General features: G+C 36.8%; 1 protein-coding gene across 3 annotated transcripts; it reads left to right on the forward strand.

The window, feature by feature from the left end:
- The first annotated feature begins 3,172 nt into the window (after positions 1 to 3,172).
- Positions 3,173 to 17,610, forward strand: LOC105176838 (serine/threonine-protein phosphatase 5). Of its 3 annotated transcripts, XM_011099765.3 has the most exons (13): positions 3,178 to 3,485; positions 3,593 to 3,762; positions 3,939 to 4,010; positions 5,249 to 5,399; positions 6,257 to 6,469; positions 8,247 to 8,355; positions 8,533 to 8,650; positions 9,112 to 9,259; positions 9,711 to 9,959; positions 15,935 to 16,060; positions 16,172 to 16,272; positions 16,815 to 16,889; positions 17,120 to 17,610. In XM_011099765.3, the coding sequence occupies exons 1-13, from the start codon at positions 3,401 to 3,403 to the stop codon at positions 17,177 to 17,179; spliced, it is 1,677 nt and encodes a 558-aa protein (XP_011098067.1). In that variant the 5' UTR covers positions 3,178 to 3,400; the 3' UTR covers positions 17,180 to 17,610. The 3 variants fall into 3 exon arrangements, with proteins under 3 accessions (XP_088733322.1, XP_011098067.1, XP_011098068.1); XM_011099766.3 differs by lacking the exon at positions 6,257 to 6,469 and having other exon boundaries at positions 3,181 to 3,485; XM_088877196.1 differs by lacking the exons at positions 15,935 to 16,060; positions 16,172 to 16,272; positions 16,815 to 16,889; positions 17,120 to 17,610 and adding an exon at positions 11,587 to 12,767 and having other exon boundaries at positions 3,173 to 3,485.
- The last annotated feature ends 1,454 nt before the right edge of the window (positions 17,611 to 19,064 follow it).

The following is a 19,064-nucleotide window of genomic DNA, read 5'->3' on the forward strand; positions in this document are numbered from 1 at the left end:
CACTCGCTTCCCAATTTTGAGGTGCTCGACTTGGAAGATTTCAGATTGGTCCCAAAGTTGATTTCGTAGCCTCCAACCTATGAGCAACCAAACTCCACGGGTTTAACCATTCAATCTGTGGGCATTTGTTGTAACATTGAAAGGTTGTTCAATGTTAGTAGTAAGCACAACAAATACAAAAATCATTGTTTAATAATTACTGTAATCATTAGGATAATATTGCATCAATAAAGATTGTCAAATAGTTCTCAAAATCGCCAATTCACTTGGCTTTTTGATCATTTATTCTAACATGCCACCATTGCTACCCTTTTATCGGCCTACTCCGGAACACTCTTTCCAGTCGAAAGATGCATTCACGACCCTCAAATCGGCCATGTTATCCCTACTGATTGTCCAGTTACCTGATTTGACCTTGCCATTTGAGGTCACCACTAATACCTATCAAGTGGTTGTTGGTGTAGTCTCTCACAACGGGAGCACGCTAAGCATGTTTCAGGAAAATGATGAGGCCACTTATGCAATCAACTTCTGACTATGAAATGGAAATATTTGGCATTAAGGAAGCTGTCTGTAAATGGCGCCATTACTTGTTGTGGCATTTTTTCCACATCTAGATGAATTAGAAAAATCTTTATGGCCTACTCAATCAAACCATTCAGATCCCCGCCTAACATAAGTGGCTCAAGATGCTCCTCAGCTTTGACTATGATATTCTATACTCTGGGCCGCAACAACACCATAGCCAATGCCTTATCTCAACACTCTAGTGTTACAGTCCTTTTATTATCTATTGTCATGACAACTTTCCTAATCATCATCAACCAATCATAAGAATTCTATGATACACCAACCAATTGTTTCATTATTGCACACTTGCAATGCAATCAAAACAACCCATTAACTTACTCTCTTTAGCACAGGGTAGCCCTTTATGGACATAGTCTACTGACTCTTGAACAAACACAAATGGGTCCACCTTACTCGTTGAGTTTCACTCCACCCCATTTGGCAGCCATTTCATCATCCGTGGCACCTTTTCCCATCTAGCTAGCTCTTTCTACTGGCCGAAGATGTTCCACAATGTCAAATCCTTCCTATGGCGTTGTGCTACCTTTCAACATAGCAAATATTCAACTAAAAAACCTATAGGGGCTTTACAACTATTATAATCCCACAATGGGTATGAGAGGACTTGAGCATGGACTTTAGGACTCACCTGTTGAATTCTAGTGGGAAAAAGGTGATATGGATTGTCGCGGATCGACTTTCCAAGTATGCACATCTTCTAGCCCTTTCAAATTGACTACCCTTTCGTTCGCTGTAATATCTGCAGTTGAGGTCTTTTGCCTCCATAGTATCCCTAAAACTATAGTAAGTGATCAAGACAACTTATTTTTTAGTTGATTTTTGCAGGAGATTTTGCAGTTAAAAGGCACGACTATCCAACAACAGTGCTTACGACCCCCAAACGAATAGGCAGACAGAGATCCTAAATTACGTGGTGGAGACGTTCTATAATGCTTTGTTATCGAGGAACCTCGTATATAGGGGCGTTTCCTACATCTCGCAGGTATTTGTACAACACCACTCTCCACTCATCGATTGGCACGGTCCCATTTCAGGCTCTCTATAGTTGACCGCCCTCAACGGCCACCTCCAATGTGTTGGGTTATTCTCCGATTGCTCCAATTGATGAGCCTTTAGCCGTTCCTAAGATGTTTTGTCAATGGCCAAGTATCACCTATCACGCACCCACCTTAAGATGACGCAACAAGCTGACAACAACAGTCAAGATCAAACTGTTTCTACGGGCGATTGGGTTTTCTTGCTCCTCTAGCCTTAGTGCCAGGTCATAGTGAGCCACCGTTCTTCACAAAAACTAGCGCGGTATTTTTTCGGTCTGTTTTGAATCTTACGTCAGATCGAACATGTAGCCTACAAGTTTAATCTGCTAGAGGGGTCAAGCATCCACTCCCTTTTTCATGCCTCACTGTTAAAGGCCTTTCATGACTAGACTCTAATGGTCATTGAAGCTCTTCCCCAAAACCCCTAGGTCCAATTGCTGTTTGCAACCCTTTCACATCCTGGGCTAGTGCACGGTCAACACTAAGATGGGCCCTCAACCTCAAGTTCTTATGCAATAACAAGGTCAGGATGAGACTGAGGCAACTTGGGCCTCTCCTAAAGAAATTCGGGGTTCCACACCTAGGCTTCCACATTGAGGACAAGGTCGGTTTTGATAGGTTGAGCTGCAAGATCCTGAAGGGCCTAATTGGCCAGACGATCCAACACCAAGTCAAAGTAGACCAAGGCAATCCACTTGCCCAACATCTAGGCTTGCATGACCAAAGGATTTTTATTAAGTACAATTAGTAGTACAAAATTTATTAGAATTAAAAAGAGGATAAGGACACCTTAGCTGCAAACTGGGGGGGGAAAAAGAGATTCACGACTCCTATGCCTTGGAGAACTTCCGTTGACCAACACTTGTTTAAGGTATGAGGCTTAAAAACACTCAAAGCCAGTGAGTAGGGAAAAACACACAATATATCTGAAGAAGATTCCAGGGTTTTAGACCAAATTTCAGAAGGAAAGTAAGCAAAAGACCACCTTACTTGAAAATTCTGAGAAGTCTGGGCATGTCAACACTAGAAATATGATTTTTCACTACGATTAATTATTATAGTCAAAAGAAAAAAAATCATGGCAAAATAAATCAACCACTTCTTTGCAACGGCCATTAACCATTGTTTTTGCAAGTTGGATTAAAACATTAGCCATGGCTAATGTATATTAAATTGTATATTATTTATCATATAATATATATAATATTATATATGTTAATCAGAGAGAAGGACAAAATTGTAAAAAAATACATTTTTTCATACCTAAAATCTCAGTCGACGCGCATGTACCACACACTCTTGCCTTGGGGATTTCTTTTATATTTTTCTTATATTACAGGGAGTGTAATTGATACTTTATTTTTTATTTCCAATATCACAAGTTCCTTGAATTTTTTCCTACATTTAACTCATAAATTTTATAATTTTATCTTTATGAAATTTAAGTACACAAGTTGATTGTGCCAATACCGTTAGCTTGGATAATCACGGGCAAAAACAGGAAAAAAACCACAAATACCTACGACTAATTGGTGTTCAGAAAAACAACAAAAATAAAAGAGGGAACGACAGCTAATTCTGTTGGCAGTTTTAGTTATTTCCTGAGCAGCAATAAGAAAGTAACGATCAACTAGGGCAAAACCGGTTTCATTCAGCTCCACCATCTATCTTTGTCACACTCACACACTGCAAGCACTCAATATTTCTTGTAGAAATTACATTCTCGGTAATAAGCGAAGAAAATCAATCATTTTGGTATAGCTGTTTTTAGCATGCCCCCGAGTATGGCTACTGAAAATTCCACAAATACTTCGCGAGCTGAAGAACTCAAACTCCTGGCCAATGAAGCCTTCAAAGGTACTTTAGCTTAAATTATACAAAAGTTCTTTACGGAAGATCTCTTTTTTGGTGTGTTGGGAATTTGTTTGATTCTAATGTGTTCTTCCATGCTTATTGTTTTTCAGCCCATAAATATTCTCAGGCTATTGATTTGTATACACAAGCGATAGAGGTGGATAACAACAATGCGGTGTACTGGGCTAACCGTGCGTTCGCTCACACCAAATTGGAAGAGTATGGAAGTGCTATACAAGACGCCACAAAAGCCATTGAAATCGACCCGAGGTATTCGAAGGCGAGTTCTAATTTCCCTCTTCTTTTGTTTCTCTTTTTTTTTTTTTTCCCTTTTTGGTTCTTGTTTTGGGGAAGGCGGATGTGATCTTTTTGTGTTTTGGGTATGCCTAAGGAGTTAATGATTGTGCGTTAACTTTTTTTGGTTCTTTTTCTTATTATTTTTGCTTTTCGTTACAGGGTTACTATAGACGAGGGGCAGCATATTTGGCAATGGGAAAGTTTAAAGAAGCTCTTAAGGATTTTCAACAGGTGGCTTTCCTTTTCTTTATTGTGCTGGCATTTTATATGCTTGCTGAAGTTTATTGATGGTTTTTATTAAAAGGTTTGCACTTAAACTTGTTCGTTGTACAAAGAATAAATCTTTGTTGATTTAGTGAGGGTGGTTTTGCTTCCTACAGAAATGCATGAGAAAGTTTGGCAAGCAGCTATTTGGGATATGTTGTTTGCATCAATGTGAATGAGCTATGACTGGATATCGTGTCAGAAACAATATCTGTTTCTGCTTGAATGTCTGTTTCTCATAGACCAGTAATCTCGGGTAGAATACTGAAAGTCATCACAGGGTATACCAAATTTATCTAAAGTTGTTAATATGGTTTTAAAAGGTCTGGCCGCCAACTAGATCATATCATCATAGTAACTAGCATATTTTAGATGAGGTTGCTCTATTTGGATAGATATTCTGATACCTCTGAGCTTCTAGTTTAAGACTGACAAAGATTTTAACATGCATACATGGAGGAAGAGAAAAAGACACACACAGCAAAGAACACACACACATATGGTATTTGCAAGCTGGTTGTAATACATGTTGGATCTAGTGCAAACAATCCAAAATATAAAAAGCATGGAGAATACCTTTCTAGTGTAATGTTCTTTTCATGAAAATATAACAGCTAATGTTATCCCTAATCCCTGACACGAGCCCAGGAGGTGGGTAGGACCCATATCCTTTTTTGTTTTCTCCAACAGCAATATCATGATTGTAAGTTTTTGTCCATAACATCATTGTTTAGGTGTTGATGCTGGATACATTCTTCTCGTGATCCTCTTTGGCATGAGAAAAGCCATCAATGAATAGCAATCTCTATTATTGTTGCTCACAAGACTCTGGGTTTTAACTATCCACTCTCTTGGTGAACTTTTCTTCTCTGCTTATTTTTCTTCTTCGGTTTCTGGTTTTTCTCCAGCATAATCGCAAATCCAATAATTGTACTGGTGTAAACTTGGAAAACAAACTGTGTAATGCCAAGGATGAACTATTTTCCTTGGTCTGGCTCTTCTATGATTTATTCTTTCAACATCAAATTTGGCTATTCACATTAATGATATGCTTGATTTGCATATAATTCCATCCTATTTACTTGCATGCTGTTTTAATATATATCTCAAAGTTTCTTTTGTTCACTCCTGGAAATTAGGTACATTATTTGATAAACATTTTCTGTGCACTGATCTATATTTTACTGAACTTTTGTGTAATTTAGGTTAAGAAAATATGTCCAAATGACCCTGATGCTACAAAGAAATTGAAGGAATGCGAGAAAGCAGTGATGAAGCTAAAATTTGAAGAAGCTATATCTGTACCTGAATCTGGAAGACGATCAGTAGCTGATTCTGTTGATTATCACACTATAGGTATGCAAAATTTGATTTGAGAAAAGTTCAGGTCTTTTGCTCCTGCTAAAAATCTTTAGTGATTCCTGCAAATTCAGTTCTCTCTCTCCCCCTCAATTTTTTCCCTTATTTGTCAAACTGGATAATTTGTCACTGGATTTTTTTTGCTATGACAATCCTGCCTTTAACTGCATTTAAATCACAAGAATTTTTGTTGGAATGCATGATAGCATAAAATGGATAGTTTCCTCTGCACACTATAATTGGCATCTCAAATGCTCTTGGTACAAGCATCTTTCTGAGTTCAGGGTATAGTTACTGGGTAAAGCTGCCGTTCATCTTCTTATATCCTCCATATCAAGCTTCAATATGGAAACAGTATCAATGAAGTGAAATATTGCGACCTAAATGATTGACAATATCTTTGCTACTTATTGAGATTGGTAACTCATGATTTTTTATGCTCTTCAATATTGAAGATGGTCACAAGTGGAGAATGAATAAAATCATGTTTATTTGGCATTCCTTGTATCAAGGAATAGGATTAATAAGCTTCCTCCTGTGTTCAAATTCTACTTCTGCATATATCTTGCACCATAGAGTTAAAATGATAATGTGTATATGAAATGCTGGATGTAACTGTTGGGACATCACACTATTATCACTTGCTTATAAAAAAGGGGTGTGCACACTCATATCAGAGTTGCACAAAGTGGGGGTTGTCTTGGATCCGATATGTGAGAATGGACCCCTTATGTAAGAGCCAGAAAGAAAATATTGGACATGCTCAACTTGTACTTTGCAAATGTTACTGAGTACGAAACTACATCCATTGGGAACTCGTATACTTACTAGTATATAATATTTTATCGTTTTAGGGACTAGCCCAGGCTCATCTTTTGTTTCCCTGAAAGTCACTGCTGTAGCAGCGGCAGTAGCACTAGTGGCAGTACTGGCAGTGCATGTGGGGACTGATGGAGCCATGGCAGTGGCAGCAACAGCTATGGCGATGGTATTTGTGGTATGGGGAACATGTTGGCTGTTCCGCTGCAAAGGCAGTGTCTTTACCAAGTGTCGAACACTTGAATTAGGTTAGATCATTTAAGATTAAATTTAGCATTGAGGAAAATCACAAGCGTTTATAATCATTTGAGTTTAGGAAAATCACAAGCATTTAGGTTTCAGTATTGACCACTGCACCAGCTGCTTACATCTGATTATGCTCTGATTTTCTGTGTTGTGCTAGCTAATTTCTATGATTGTTGCAACGCTTTTTAAGTTCCAGTTTCGGGGATCAGTTTTGACCATTTCATTGGCTGATTATATCTGATTGTGCTTTGAGTTTCGACTTCCTCTTCTTTCCTGGCTTATTTTGATAATTATTAGAATGCTTTCTAAGGTTCTGAATTTGGCCACATCATCAGCTGTATGTAGGTGTTTATATACGATATTCTTGGGCTTTCTTTCCTGTTCTTTTCAAGTTAATTTTGCATTGGAATCATAAATGCGCCTCTGTAGTCTTGGGGTTTGTCTGCCATGGTTCAAGACTGAATCAAGTTGGATGGTGGATTTTCGACGTATCTGAAGTAGCATATAAATGAACCAAGCCCAAAGCAATATACCAATGTAATCTGAAGTAGCATACAAAATGAACCAAGCACAATCCCTATTTTGCCTTTTGTCAAACCTACTTTAATTTATCAGAACCATATCTGTTCGTGCCCTAAATTTTGGGTGAACTACTAGTTTGGCCCAAAGTGAGATCTTGACTTCACTGAGCATCTTTCTGTTTCAGAAGCTAAATGAGAAGGCAAAATACTAATGTGGAGTAGGTGAAGACTAGGATTATCCGAGAGGTGGAGAAGTACCCAAGGATCCTGCTAATTAGAATCAGTTGGAATATTGCTGGTACAGATTCAAGGTTTAACATTGAAATTGGTTAAAGGTAGAAAATTATGGATTTTGGTGATCAAAAGGAACTGATTTTGAGTATAAATACACAACTCAGTTGCTGAAAAATTGAAGAAACATGAATGGTTGGAAGAAAATCTCTAGGTATTGGACCAAAGACCTCACTGGCATCACCCAGTTCCTGCACTCTCAAGAAGCTCAGAAGAACAGGGAACTGTTCAAATAGCAGGTCTTGCTTTGGCTATCTGGGAGTAGAGTTGTATCTCTTTGAGACTAGTCAACGTCGAAGTCACCTTCCTGTGGCCAAACATCTAATGAAGCAAAACCCATGCATCATACATGTGGGCAATTTTGAACAGATTTCTTGTTCACTAGATAAACAAAATTTATTTATTCATATCAGAACTTAACAAATTGATGTTACCTCTTGAAGCTTCTCATACATTTGTATTCCTGGTCGTTGAAGGATTAGTACTCAAATGTTCACAAATGAGTAGCCAAATATAATGCAATAAGCTACCGGGGTATGTTCTAGAGGCTAATGTTTTGATGGAGAATCTAAATAATGTCTTTATGTTTTTAATGTTACTTTCCTTTTTTCATGTTTTTCCTAGAAAGGTGAAAGCTAAAATTGGATAGTTTGGATTGATGAAGAAGTGTATGGTACTTTCCTGCCATTACGCCTGTATTGGTAGAGAGCAACTATTAAAAGGACATTTATCCTAAACAACTATTTCCTTTATCATTTTTTATCTCAGTTAAAAGAACGATGTGCTGCTCCCAAGTACTTTGATGTAATTCATTTGAATGTTAGTGGCATGGAATTATTAGCTAAACAATGATGTTTTCCAGAAATGCTACCAGCAGTTTTCCGAAACTGATTTACTTCACTTCGTATACTCCTTAAAACTAAATTAAGGCAAGCAAGTCAACAATGACTGTTTTTCCGGATGTCAGATGTGGAACCGCAATATGCTGGTGCAAGGATTGAGGGAGATGTTGTGACATTGGACTTTGTGAAGAAAATGATGGACGACTTCAAGAACCAAAAGTGCTTACACAAACGGTATATAGTGCCAGCACATTAATATGTGCATTACATACTGGGCAATAATTTTTTTATATTTTCACTTTGCCTTGTTGGGTGAGTACGAATTTGTATGACACCTTATGAGGTTTATTAATATCATTGTTTGGTGAAAGAAGTTAGTATTTGACTCTGATTGATGGTCTTTTGTTATAGATATGCATACCAGATTGTGCTGCAAATAAGAGAAATGCTCAGAGCTTTGCCATCTCTTGTTGATATTAATGTTCCTAACGGGAAGCATTTTACTGTATGCGGTGATGTTCATGGTCAGGTAATACTATTTCTTTACTGAATTCCATTGAAGCATCTCATCAGTATTAGCATCTCCTTTTTGTTAGCTGGCCACTGCACACACATAATGTTTAAGAGTAGTTATGACCATTTTTTCACCCATGGAAGCAATATTTCTAAGAAGCTTGGGTTGCTACGTTATGTATGCACTAACAGACTAGGTGTACTGAGATATTGTCAGCTGATGGATAGGGACACCAGCATGAAAAGACAATCCATGCATGCTAGGTGCCTAAATTTATGAATGTTGAGAGTACTTTAGTAGTCTCTCTGTTGTTGATGCAATGAATAATATTTCTGGCCCTTCTATGTTTTGGATTTATGCTAATTTGTGAAACGCAGTTTTCCTGTTTATACCATGCTTAATACCATGAGAGAATTTGTTATTCTATTCTTTTCTTGCAGAAACTAACATAATTGACTAATGATACGTGTTTGCAGTTTTATGATTTGATAAATATATTTGAGCTCAATGGACTTCCATCAGAAGATAATCCGTATCTGTTCAATGGAGACTTCGTAGATAGGGGTTCCTTTTCTGTAGAGGTCATACTCACCCTATTTGCCTTCAAGTGCATGTCTCCATCAGGTGATACTGGCTTTCTCATGCATCTTTGATATTCATTGCTCATTGCTTCAGTGACAACCTTATATAACTAAGTGTCCGGCATGTATCAGGAGGAGTCCCTGGTGTAGGTTTAGTTGTTGCTGTGTCTGAAGTGTGTCCATTTCACATTAATGAAATGAGTGGCCCTCTTGGTTGACAATATCAAATCCCATGTTGGGTAGTTCTCAGCGTGTAGCTGCATAAAATGGTGCCTAGCATTGTCTTTTACAAAATCAGTCCAAGGTTGTGCAAATTCTACAAGGGGCTCACTGTTGTGTCACTAGTTTTCTATCTTTGATCTAAAATAATGGTTAATAATCTTGAAATTCTGCAAGGATCTGGCATTCATCTCTTCTCGGATATGTTTCGCCAGCATTTACAGCATGTAGTGTTTGTCCTGATAGTTTTTGTTTTTTCTTGGGTTAATTTTCAGCTATATACCTTTCTCGAGGGAACCATGAAAGCAAGAGCATGAACAAGATATATGGTTTCGAGGGCGAGGTCAAGTCCAAACTGAGTGATACTTTCGTGGAACTATTTGCGGAAGTTTTTTGTTATTTACCTTTGGCTCATGTCATAAATGGGAAAGTTTTTGTGGTCCATGGAGGACTTTTCAGCGTTGATGGTGTGAAACTCTCTGATATCAAAGCAATTGATCGGTTTTGTGAGCCTCCTGAGGAAGGTAAGGTCCAAATCACTGATATAATTCCTTATTCCTATAATGCATCTAGCTTTTCTGGTTATTGTGGCATGTTCTCTTATAATATTGTTCTTGTAAATTGTGCAGTCTTCTATAATTTTGTCCTGACTCAAGTCCTTTTCCATGAGGAAATATTTCGATATAGTATTGCTACCTATTGTTGAGATACTCTTGACAGAATATTGTCTTCACCTACATCAAGTCGATTGGTCCTTCAAGAAGCTAATGTTATTGAGTTTTAGATTTGGTGAATGAATGCTTACTGAGCTCCCTGTTTGGGTTTGCCAGCCCCAAGATATTTGTGAAAAAAGAAAATCTTCTTATTTCTCATACATTTTAAAGTACAAAAGGGATCTGCATATGTAATTGTAAGTCCAGCATAATACTTAGAGTCAAGCTATTAGATCTTCAAATCCTAATCGTATGCTATTTAATGAATAAGCCTACAAATCAAACCTGTAATTAAGGATATACACTCACTACACTAACAATATGAAAGCTTGACATACAGGAAACTAAAAATCATCCCAAAATCTGGAACTATCTAGCTGTATCCCAACATTTAAGGGATTTCAAATCAAGCTTCCTGAGTTATTTACAGCTCATTATCCTCGACACTCTCCCTCAAGCTGAGGAATGCATGCCTTCCATTCTCAACTTGAATTCAAGATCATGAAATCTGTAACTATTCAGCCCCTTTCTTAGACAAGCTGATTGAGATTCTGATGGAACATAGGACATACAAACTAACTCTTTCTTGAATTTTTCTTTAATGAAATATCTCTCTCATTATGTTTTGTAACATCTGTCCTCTTTTGTTGTATAGGATTATGAGCAATATTAACAGCTGACATGTTATCACAATTAAGCTTAATATGACATCTCCACTTGATTCTCAAATCATCTAGCATAATCTTTAGCCACAACCCTAGAGCAATAGCCCCAGATTCTGATTCTATGGATCACGTGCCACCACATTTTCCCTTTCTTGCTCCTCCATGTTACCAGATTATGTCCAAAAAAATACTGTACCCTGTACTTGATCTTCTATCCACTAAGAAGCCTACATAGTTAGCATTGGTGTAAGCTTCTAGAGTAGCATATCGTTCTTTTTGAACAGAAATTTCCCTGGATTGCCTTCAAGTAATTTAGCACCTTATAAGCCGCTTGAAGATGTAGTTTTCTTGGTTCGTGCATTAATTGATCAATCAAGTTTACCGAGTATGTTGTGTTTGGGCGAGTGTGAGTGAGATATATGAATTTGTTAACTAACCTCAGTGACATTCTTTTAAAAGCTACTGGTTTTTCCTTATCATAACATATGGTCTGAATCCATTGGGGTGGAGACTGGCTTACACCACTCTTCCCAGTGTATGTTTATAAATTAGTCACAATTTTTTGTTTGAGATATGGAGTGTTGAAGTACTTCAGTTTCATCCCGTTCCTTTATCTGAAACTTTTTAAGTTTTTCTCCCTCTGCAGTTGAATGCTTAATGGAAAGAGTTTGATCACCTTGGCCTTTTATATTCGCAAAATCCTTTATAACCTTTGCAAATCTTCTGAACCATGCTCTAGTTGATTGTTTTAATCCATAAAGGGCCTTTTTCAGGCACTCCTTCTTACATGTGTCCTCAAGTTCTGGTGGAATGTTCATGTCGGTTTCGTCTACACCACCATGGACAAATGCATTTTTAATGTCAGACTGGAGGAGTTGCTAATTTAAGCGAGCAGTCACTGAAAACAGTATCCTCGAAATATTCATTTCTTGTAACTGGAGCAAAGCCTCATGAAAATCAAATCCCATACATCTTATAAAGACTTAATTCAGGCTTAACATCATACTGAAGGAGTTGCTAATTTAAGTGAGCAGTGTGAAAACAGAATCCTCAAAATATTCATTTTGTAACTGGAGCAAAGTCTCCTGAAAATCAATCCCATAAGTCTTAACAACCCCATAAGTCTGAGTGTTCATTTTGCCTCCCGATGTGCTTTATATCTGTTAAAGGGGTTTATCAGTCTTGTATTTCATGGTGAAAATCCATTTTGAATAACAATATTTTCCCTTATGGTTATCAACAATCTCCCATGTTTTTGTTCTATTCTAATGGACTGGCTCGTCTTCTCTCTCGTAGCAGCCCACTATCTCCATCTGGACAGTACCACAGAAACAGTGTGAGGGACAGAAACAGTGTTTAAACTTATAATGAACCTCTTGTGGGCTGGTGGCAGGTGCTTAAGAGAGATATAATGAGATAGAGGATGGAGGGGTCATTTAGTGCACTCTGGTAACTTTTCTAACAATAATGGGAAGCTCTAGTCATTATTGAGTCAGTATATATTTCAACCACTTGTACATCTAAGGTGGATTAGATTTTACTGTGATGATCTCAGTTGGATTCTGGGACTTGTATCAGTTCTGGAATGTCCTTTCTCCTTGAATACACCTGAGCGAACTTTGGAAGCTTATGAGTGACAATGGTTGAGATAGAAAATGACTCGGGGTAAGTAGAACTGGGTGGTTCAGATGTGATAGGCTAGAGGACTTGAGCTTAAGAACGCGGGCTGGAATATGAGGAAGCTCAAAGTCTTTGAGTGGTCACAGGACCCATAAGTACTATCTTTCCATATTTAAATTTCCTCCTGAAGATATGAATTGGAGACAAAAAGAAAGTTCTTAATTTCTGTAGAGTTGTAAAATTTTCTAGATGAAGGGTTGTAGATGGGTAACCAAGGAAGAGACATTTTATGGCTTAGGGGGCTAGCTTACCTCTGTTGGTTGTGGACATGAACAAAGACATGGTTTGAGGCCATTGGAGTTTCGGGGGGGTGGGGTGGGGGGGTGTTAGAAACTATTAAGGATCTCTATAGGACTTTCCTTGTATAACATATGTAAGGAAGTCTGTTTTCTATGTATGTGGACGTAAGAACGAGGTCTCCCCAATAGGACTAAGGATCATTCCTTAGAAAGTGTAAAGTCAATAGGTGTTTAGTAAATTCTCGTTTGCTTCTTTTGGGTCTCTTGTTTTCTTGAAGTGTGTTAACACAAGATGAATCATGGATAATGCTGTGATTAAAAGTGGGGTGAGAAATTCTGGTTGAGATATTAACTCTAACCCCAAATTGGTTTTGAGTCATTAGGTATATAACAATGCGAACATCATATTTTTGTGTAAGAACAAAAAGCCATTTAACCTGAAGACAATCATCAAGGTTAAAAGACAACAGCCTGAAAAACATTGCATACAGTGGGGGGCCTCATATGTCACTTGAATGAAATGCAAAGGATGAGAACCTCCTTTATAGCTAATGGAAAGACAAACAAGTATCTTTTATCAATTGACAAATATCACAATGGAACTCAGAAATATCTAGTCCTTGGAACAAATGAGTAAACATGACTCCTAACCTTAATAAGGATGACCTGGTGACAATATACAGTCAAATGGCATCTTTATTCGAGGAACTAAGGAAAGACAAACACCGGACAAGTTGCTCCTCCCTTTCTCATATGATTCTAGGTAATAAAGGCCTCTTCTTTCCTTGGCAAGTTCAGTCCTTCTCGATCCTGATCACCAAAACCATAATAAGGGAAAAAATAGCATAACCTTTATGATCATGGATAAGCTTCTAATTGGAGACAAGACTGGCCAACAATTTTGGTAAATGAAGGATATTCTTAAGGATGAGGGTATGTGAGTTTTGTATATCTCAAAACCCTGCAACAGTAGCTGAAGAGCAATTGCCAATTTAATTTTTGTGTTACTTGGGCATGTTGTATAGCTGTGGAAGATATGGTGGTCATATGATCTGTGGCACCTAGTCTCGTATCCAAGAATTGGCATAAATCTTTGTGCATTTTCATGCAAAGAGAAAATGAAGATTTGCCTGAGAGATCCATAGAGCAAGTGTGGAAGGCTTCTCAAGAAAAGCCAGCAAGTTTTTTCACTTCTCAATTTCTTTATTGTTGAACTTCCTCGCAGCATTACTTTTTTCTTAGTTTTGGGCTGTACTGCCGTGCATGCTTGAACCCTCTGCTGATCTATTGGTTTCCCCACTCTTGACCTGGTGGCTTTCCATTTAGCTTCCAGCATGTCTCCTTGTGTTTGATTTCTTGCGAGAGGTTATATTGGTCTTCTCCTCCTTCCTCTGTTTTGCTCTTTTTGGGTGTCTGGGCAAATCACTCTTTCCTTTCTCCAAATGTGACCTGCTTCTGATACTAGGGTGAACCCGTCAACAGTTTGTGAATGAAGCATAACATACTTCGTCGGTATTCTTCTGCTTGAATCAATGAGATGTCTCTTCTAGTCACAATTTATTGTCGAGTATTTAGATCCTAACCTGATTGAGCAGCAGCATCTGTGTGCGATAAATGAAGTCCCGAGTCTCCTTTTAGTAGCCAATAAGCATGCACAGGTCACTAATCATGGAATCCTCCTCATCCTAATGCTTAAATGTTGGTCATCCTTCGCCAGTCCTGTTCGAAGAAGGTGGCTAAGTCTTCCTTTGCCTTTGAGATACATGCCCAAAAATTAAGACCATTTTAGATAGGTTTTCTAATTAAGCCATAAGAGGCCTGGGTATTCAGCAGCTCCCCAGTTTCTGACAGAATTTGGTTCTTTGGTTGGGTTAAAGCTGCTTACAACAGTGGTTTTTGTGGTTAACATTTTGAAGAAGGAAACTCTCAGGAATTAAGGATGCCTGAACAGAATTACGGGACTAGAGAGAAAACTAAGTATGAATAACAACAGTGAAGGCTGCTTGAAGAAGAAGAAATAATCCTGGAAAAAGACCTAAGGCTCTCTGTATCACGTGAAAGAAGAAAATTTTCTTTTTTCTCATATATTTTGAAGTACAAGAGGCACTATATATATACAAGTGTAGGTCCAACATAATCCTTAGATTCTTAGAATCAAGCTGTTGGTCTTGAGCTCCTAGAAGTATGCTACCTAAAGCATCAGCCGTGTAAGTGTACACACTTACTATACTGAGAATGTGAAATCTTGAAAAATAGGAAATAAATCACTACTAAAATCTGACACTATGTAAGACAACCCTCATTTGAGGGTTTCAGATCAACCTTCATAATCTGTCTATAGCTCATTCCCATGAACAGGAAATGTTCTTTATCAGAGGTTGGGTATTCTCGTAACTTGGTTAGAATATGACAAGTCTTGTTTATCTTTCTGGCCCTTCTCGTCTATTGAAAGAGAGAGAAAAAAATTTACCCTGTTGAAAAATCCACGCACATCTTATATCCTGGACGAATTGATTCCACTCTTCTTCTTCATGGCCATTTGCGTAGACCTGATCTTTTGTCCTGGTTCAAAATGGATTCAAAATTGTTCTCTCTGTACCCCTATTCCTTTTGGTTGTATCATATTTCTTCTTTGGTTTTGCTCCTTTTTCCCCCTCAAATTTTTGTTAGGATTGTTAGTAATCCGTTGCAGAAGGTTGTCCATACTGGTCTTTTGTCTTAACATTGGTAATCCTATAAAAATCTCTTGCTGACCTATTTGCACCTGTAATAATTTCTATTTCTGATTAGAAGAGACTAGCTTATAAAGTGGCTACAATATAGCTTTTGAATCATTGCATTTATGTATAAAATGGAACCTTGAGCTGAAGTTGCATTGTCAGCTGATATCAGAATGTAATGTTTTTCATCTCTGAGTTCAACTTCGAATGGATTTACCTTCTGTGAGTGTGGTGAATGATAAGTTAGTTCATGTTTCTCTAACTTTTGTCTAAGTCTTAATAATATTTTTTCTGGGGTTAAATCTTCTAAGTCCATCATGCCATATCTCTTGACCTTCTGGATTCTCTTTTCTGATGTTAGCTTGGAAAATCCCCACTAAAGTTTCACAAGAATCATAACATATTGCAGCATGTTATGTCATGAATTAGCAGAGCTTATTTATGCAGGTAGGGTTTATTCATTACCTTTTGATGTTATCCAGGGTTAATGTGTGAATTGCTCTGGAGTGACCCGCAGCCGCAGCTTGGGCGGGGACCAAGCAAGCGTGGTGTTGGTCTTTCTTTTGGTGCAGATGTAACGAAAAGATTTTTGCAGGACAACAACCTAGGTTAATTTTCTGTCTTTAATGAGTGACAACTTAGTCATTTTCCAGCTGGTAATGTGTTTTTATCTTTCCTTGAACAAAACATCAGGGGTTCAACATGTTCTTGTTTTACAGATTTAGTGGTGCGGTCACATGAAGTTAAAGATGAAGGTTATGAGATTGAGCATGATGGTAAACTTATTACTGTGTTTTCTGCTCCAAACTACTGTGATCAGGTAATTTGGTTTTCTGAATCCATCTTGTTATGTCTAAAGCCTCTCTTGAGCCTTGGCATCGTATTTCAGTATTATAGCTGGAGTAGTGGACCCGTGCTGAAGAAATGTTGATAATAGCTATATATTACTAGATTGTTTCGGTCAAGTAACAGATATTTCCTTCTCACTGTATTTCTCCTGCATTTATTAAATTTTCAAAAATATTGTGGACAAATTGACAAATGGGGTACAAATTTCAATTAAATCAAGATTTGTAATGTTGATTGCCATTATGCAATCTATTGAATAGTAGACTTGTGTGCTCTCGCGTTCTGGTGTAGATTATACTCTCTTACGTCAAACCAGTTATCACTTGTTTTGTGCTTCGCGTTTGAATATGTAAACGAAACTGTTCTGCTGAATCTGCTCATAATATGAAGGATCCAGCCTCAGATTAACTTTTGCTCTAACATTGTTTTTTCACTTGCTGTCCTTCGCCCAATAGCTGGTATATTTTATGGAAAATTGACACTTTCTTCTTGAATTTGTCTTGGTTGGTGCAGATGGGAAACAAGGGTGCATTTATTCGTTTTGAAGCCCCAGATCTGAAACCAAACATAGTCACATTTTCAGCAGTGGTTAGTCGCTTCTTTCCTATATGCGCCGCCCTCCCCCCCTCCCCGCCCCACACCCCCCGCAAAACCCAAGACTAGAAGAATATATAAAAAGAAACCAGATCTTTTTTTCCTTGTTCCCTTGGAATTTTGTTGCTGGATAGAAATATGGAGACAGAAAGGCCCACTTTGGTCTGTTTATATTAAATACTGGGTTATGTTAACAGTTGACCTGAACTTTTTGGTGATTGCAGCCACACCCTGATGTGAAGCCAATGGCATATGCAAACAACTTCCTACGGTTATTCTCATAATCCCATACTCATAAATTTGTGACGGAAGAAACTCCTCTTGCCACACAAGTGCAAAATGGTGGTAGAAGGCTGAAGAATCCTTGACATTAAGGAAATCAGCACATGTATATGACACCCATGACTCATTTCTGACCTGCCGGCGTGTGACCTGGAAAATTCAGGCTAAGCTGTCAAAAAAGTGGCTAAGTAGGTTCCATGTAGAATGGTCGCTACTTCATCTGTAATTTATAATTACTTGTGTAACGTTATTGAGATTTTGATTTGCTCTGGATACATCGTCTGGTGTCAACGGTCAATTCATTGCCTCGACAATGAGGTGAGTTCTTTGTAGCAGATCTTGGGGCACTGGTTTTGGAAATATGTTTGATCGTTTCGTGAGACAAATGTATTTTGGGTGTAGATCAATGGGTATGACGTTTCTTGATCCAGAATTCACTAGGTCGAAAACATCTACAATTGTTGGTTTTTGTACTCTTTGATATTCTTTTTCTTTCCTTCTCTTTGTATTTTTTGTTGAGTTTTTGGGGTCTGGTGCGTGTAATGTTGGGGTCAAGTTCATAGGCAAGGGGAGATCACCTTCTTACTATGAAGGAAAGTTGGTCAGTACCATTTGGTACCTTTGATCCAACTAGGAAATATGAAGTGCGACGTACTTGTAGAAATATATTTTTAAAGATAAATATATGTATATATATTATTTATAGTTAATTATAAAAATATTAAGTTCATAACAATATAAGTGTTTCTGTAATTGAAACATTAGTATGTACAGTTATATTTTCACACAAATCGATAATTAGTGTTTTTATTGTGATGAAACTATTTAATTCCACTTTCTAATTTTAATTGGTACTATTAAATTAAAAAAAAAAGGTTTATTCTCCAATATTAAAAGTTTGTATTTTGTGTTCACTAATAACTATATTAATTATTTTGTATCACACAAATTAATATGAAAATAAAAATAATAATATTTAGAAATTCAATACTAAAATAAGATTAATAGTCAAAAATTCCTTATTTTAAATTATTTTATAAGAAATCTGTTCAAATAAAATTGACCAGTTTTTTTTTTAGAGGAAATTGACCAGTTTCCATTTGTGGGTTGTATGTCTATTTGCTGTTTTTTTAATTTAATATAACTTTTGGTTATATTATGTATATATTTTTTCTTTTACTACTATATCTTGAATGTCATGTATTTTCAATTTATTAACATCAAATGATTTCAAATCAATAATTTTTAACTATTGTTAATAAAGATATAATTTAATTGGGTTATAGTATCAGTATTTGTATTGCCAATGAAGCGTAGCTTAACTAATGATTTGTTAGATATTGATATCCGATAAATCACAAAAATGATTGTAATCAATTTATTTTAATTAATAATATTTCATTACTCTTATTTCAAAAAAAAAAATTATCAGTAGTTGTATTGCAAGATTCTATAAAATATGCTAGTTATATTTCATATCAACTTTTAAAGTATTATTTACATGATTGATTAACTTAAGAATCTTGAAAATATTATTGAATAAAATTTTACATTGCAAAGAAAAAGATTATGATGAAAATATAAAAAGCCGATAATAATAAAACTTGTTGCTATATTTTAAGCAATAGGAAATTTTTAGGAATTGATAAAAATCATGTTTACAATAAAACATGATTTTACGTTGAATCTAACAATTATAATAATAGTTAGTTAATTAAGTATGGATAATAATAATTGTATACTTAAAAATTTATAACTGATTACGAGATTAGTACATATAAAAGGCATCAAATAATTTTTTTTCTTTTTTTTGAAAGGGAATCGGAGAAATATATAAATTATGATGGGGCATCAACTAGGGATATAAACAAGTCGAGCTCGATTTTG

Source organism: Sesamum indicum, linkage group LG13 (assembly GCF_026168435.1).
Source record: "Sesamum indicum cultivar Baizhima isolate 11 linkage group LG13, ASM2616843v1, whole genome shotgun sequence".
NCBI lineage: Eukaryota > Viridiplantae > Streptophyta > Magnoliopsida > Lamiales > Pedaliaceae > Sesamum > Sesamum indicum.

Bases quoted from the DNA above. Each gene is read 5' to 3' on its own strand.
- LOC105176838 (XM_011099765.3), top strand. From the start codon at position 3,401: ATGCCCCCGAGTATGGCTACTGAAAATTCCACAAATACTTCGCGAGCT. The intron at 6,470-8,246 runs GTTAGATCATTT...TCCGGATGTCAG, and splicing joins GTGTCGAACACTTGAATTAG to ATGTGGAACCGCAATATGCT. The intron at 8,356-8,532 runs GTATATAGTGCC...CTTTTGTTATAG, and splicing joins CAAAAGTGCTTACACAAACG to ATATGCATACCAGATTGTGC.